Source organism: Pteropus alecto, unplaced genomic scaffold (assembly GCF_000325575.1).
Source record: "Pteropus alecto unplaced genomic scaffold, ASM32557v1 scaffold61, whole genome shotgun sequence".
Classification (NCBI taxonomy): Eukaryota; Metazoa; Chordata; class Mammalia; order Chiroptera; family Pteropodidae; genus Pteropus; species Pteropus alecto.
This window is the reverse complement of record NW_006434835.1, coordinates 523728-527411: the sequence shown is the minus strand read 5'-3', so window position 1 is coordinate 527411 and position 3684 is coordinate 523728. Positions and strand designations below refer to the sequence as shown.

The 3684-nt window shown below is 61.9% G+C and overlaps 1 protein-coding gene across 1 annotated transcript in view; it reads left to right on the top strand.

The window, feature by feature from the left end:
* The window catches only part of PXDN (peroxidasin), a 42193-nt gene that overhangs the window by 11675 nt on the left and 26834 nt on the right, over nt 1–3684 (top strand). The window contains exons 7-9 of the mRNA XM_025045782.1: nt 364–435; nt 2454–2623; nt 3571–3684. Of these exons, the coding sequence (XP_024901550.1) occupies nt 364–435; nt 2454–2623; nt 3571–3684 (356 nt within the window). The remainder of the gene's footprint in view (nt 1–363; nt 436–2453; nt 2624–3570) is intronic.

Genomic DNA, 3684 nt, shown 5'->3' with positions numbered 1-3684 from the left:
CGCCACCCGCCCCGTACCCCCCCATCCTGCCTCCCTATCTCACCCCTGGCCCCCTGCCCTGCCGGGCTGGGCTCCCCCCATTTGCCGAGATGGTTTCGAGGTCGCTGTCGGCTAAGACACCTGGAAATGGTCTTGCTGTGCAGTCTGCTCCTCGCCTGGCGGGCCACAGGCAGGGCGTACGCATACTCTTCTTATTTGGGTGACAAAAGCGAAAAAAAGACCTAGTTCTTTTCTGGAGCAGACGACGTCACCCTTGAGCCCACTGGCGTCAACAGCGAGACGCCGAGGTCGTTGACCCGCCGACGCGTCCGCTGCCCGCGCGCGCCACGCGTCTGAGAAGTCGTCTGCCGTCTCTCTCAACAGGTTTTTACACAACAACCGAATCACGCATTTGGCCCCGGGGATCTTCGACCACTTGGAATCTATGAAGAGACTGTAAGTGCGACACCTTCGTGCCGTCTTTTCCGCAAAGCCGGGCTTCTCCGTGCCTGGCCTCCTCACGGGGGTCGCGGAGCGTGCGCCCCGCGGACTGGGGGGAGGTCACGGGAGGAGGGCGGGTCACACTGAGCTGATCTGAGGTCTCCCGGCCACGGGCAGCAGGCTGATTCTTTAAGCGTCGAGTAAGACGTTTTTAAAGTCGATTCTGAATTCTTCAGATAAACGTCACTTCCGCGCTGTGTGTTTTACTGGTGGGAGTGACTCAGGCTGGAAGGACCCCTGTGCCCCCCGTTCCTTCTGTTGGGCTGTCTACGCACGTGAACGTCCCGCAGGCCGACGCGTGTCCAGCTTTCCGGCCTCTGCAAATAGCTTTTCTCGCGCCGGTGGCCTCGGTGCCGGCGGGCGGGCCTGTGCTTCCTTCCGGGGCTTTTCCTCAGCGTCTCGAAGGCCACGTCTTTCAGTTGGTGTCACCGCAGGGCACAGTGAACTGGACTTAAGAGGGACGTAGAAAACTCCAGTCACGCAGCCGAGATCCTGAGTGGGCTGGTCCTCATGTCATCTCTTCAGTGAAATAAAAGATGGGGCTTCCATCGCTATTGCTGTTCATGATGTTTTTCTTTAGGGTAAAGAAATTTCCAGCCAAATGAGAATTCACATACTGGGGGAAGATATAAATACTTCCCTATTTGAAAGGGGACAAAATAGCAAAGAAATTTCCAGAAATAACCGGGACAGCTCAGGGCAGGCCAGCGAGTTAATGGAGTCTGGACGGGGCCGACAGCCGCTGGTGTAGACCAGGGCCCAGCCCTGTCTTCACTCCTGACTCTGCTCATCTGTGGAACCCTAGGTTTTGGGCCTCGGGGAGTCGCCCTCCTGTCATCCCAGACGCCCGAGGAGAGTGGGACCTGGTGGGCGTCCTGCCTGGCTCCTAGCCCAGGGGCGACTGGCCAGCGTCACGTAGCAACTCTCACCCGTCCGGTTCCCCGCTCCGCCCTGGGGCCTGTCACAGAGAATCTGTTATTCAGGGCCTGTCACACGGGGAGCGGGTTCGTGTCGTCCCCATCGCACGACCCCCCTCCCCCCGCCGTCCCCCCAGAGCTCCAGGCACAGTGGGTGGCGTCCTCTCTGCGCTGAGCCCAACAGCTCCCGCTGCAGGCAGTCATCACGAAAATGGCCATGTGGGTGGGCCCGCTGCTGTCCCCCGTTCCCCTCGCAGCCCGTGGGCTGAAGAACCGCGGGTGGCAGGGGTGACGCCACAGGCCTCCATCTCCCCGGGTGGCCCTGGGCCTGGGTCATGGACTCAGAGGACGGTCAAGCCAGCCCCTCGCCCTGCACCTCGTCTCTGGGGCCCGGGAGCCCCTCCCCCGAGAACGTGGCCATGCCTGCCTCGTGGGGTTGACAACGGCCAGAGTGCCGGTCACCAGCGCCCGCTGTCTGCGAGCGGCCACCGTCCTGTGCTGGCAGCTACTGCTTACCTCTGAGCCTCAGCACATAGCCTTCTTTCCTGGGGTGGCGGAGCACCCTGCCTGAGTCACACTGTGAGGACAGGTGGCCCTCGCTGCATGTGCACTGTCCTTTCCAGATGACGTCAGTCTGTGAGACTTGTGCCTCACGAGCTGGCTTTGGAAATGACCCCTGGCCACGAGTGCAGCTCCACTGTCACACCTTGGGGAGAGCTGGGGGTCACGTGAGGGTCACGGAACGCTGCGGTGCCTCCAGCACTGGGATGGTGCTGGGCGGGGCGACTTTATTGGGGCCCTGTTTGTGACGCGTCGAGCCTGTGTTTGTCCCTGTTTTGAAAGGGAGTCGTGCGGTATCTGATGGCCTGCGTACCCCGCCCTGCCCTCAGCTGCTTCTGTCTGTTGCCACGTGGCCATCTGCTCGGTTCCCCCTGTCGGGCAGGCCTGGGCCAGGCTCCTTCCTCCGCCGCGGGTGCCAGCGCCCACTGGTCCCGCGGGTCTGTCCGGGATGGTTGGCGCCTGCTCGCCTTGTGTCTCACTGGCTGCTCCTCACAGGCGACTGGACTCGAACGCGCTTCGCTGTGACTGTGAGATCCTGTGGTTGGCGGACTTGCTGAAAACCTACGCCAGGTCAGGGAGCACGCAGGCAGCGGCCACCTGCGAGTACCCCCGAGGCGTCCAGGGCCGGTCGGTGGCCACCATCACCCCAGAGGAGCTGGACTGCGGTGAGCGGGCGGGCGGCATGGTGGGGACCCTCCTGTGCCCCACGGACCCAGGAGGAACCAGCTCTGGTACCGAATGGGGGTTTTGTTTTGAGGTTCCCTGCAAAAAACAGCAAAACGGGACGCAGCACCACCGCCTCCCGTGGCCGCCGTCCAGTCGGCCGTGAGCAAAGGCGGCAGGCCCCTGGTGGGGTGGCGGTCGGTGGCGCACACGCCACGGGGTGGGGGTCATCCCTCTGAACGTGCCCGTGCCGCCCAGCACCGTCCGCATGAGCTGTCGTGGGAAGGAACAGGCCGACCCTTCTGTGAACCCCCGTCTCCCCTTTCCTTTTAATTCCGGCCCCGTCCTCCGGGTGCCGACGCTGGGTTTCCGGGTTTTCCAGAGCATCAGTGTTGATTTTTACACGTTAGAGACAAGCAGTGAAAATTAAAAACCAGTGCATTTCACACACGACCCCACCAGTAACAGAACCGCGCTCGTCATCTGTCGCTCGTCATCTGTCGCTCGTCATCTGTCGCTCCTGCCTGCCTGCCAGATGCAGCCTCTCGCGCTCAGGGTGGCTGTAGCTGAAAAGTACTGTCTCTCGCTCCTCCACTCACTGAGAGCCGCTCCTCGTGGCGTGAGCAGTGTGCACACGGGCTCGTGGCGTGAGCTGCTCGCGGCGTGAGCAGACTGCACAGGGTTTTCCTCCCCGTGAGGCTGTGAGGGCACTGGACGCTGGTCCCAGATGTCTCAGAGTCGGCCCGTCCGAGGTCTCTCAGTACCAGAGGAAGCTGTGTGGGGTTTGCCCCCAAAGTGCTCTCCGTGGAGAAGCCCGTCTGCCCTTTTTGGGGGACGTTTGTGGCTGAGATGGAGCTTGAAGAACTGTGATCGGCTCACGACCCGGGTTTGCTTTGGGGCCTTGCTTCCTGGGTGGGTTAAGACAAAAGGTCTTTGTTTCTTGTCACAGAAAGGCCCCGGATCACATCGGAGCCCCAAGACGCCGACGTTACCTCGGGGAACACCGTGTTCTTCACTTGCAGGGCCGAGGGCAACCCCAAACCTGAGATCATCTGGCTGCGGA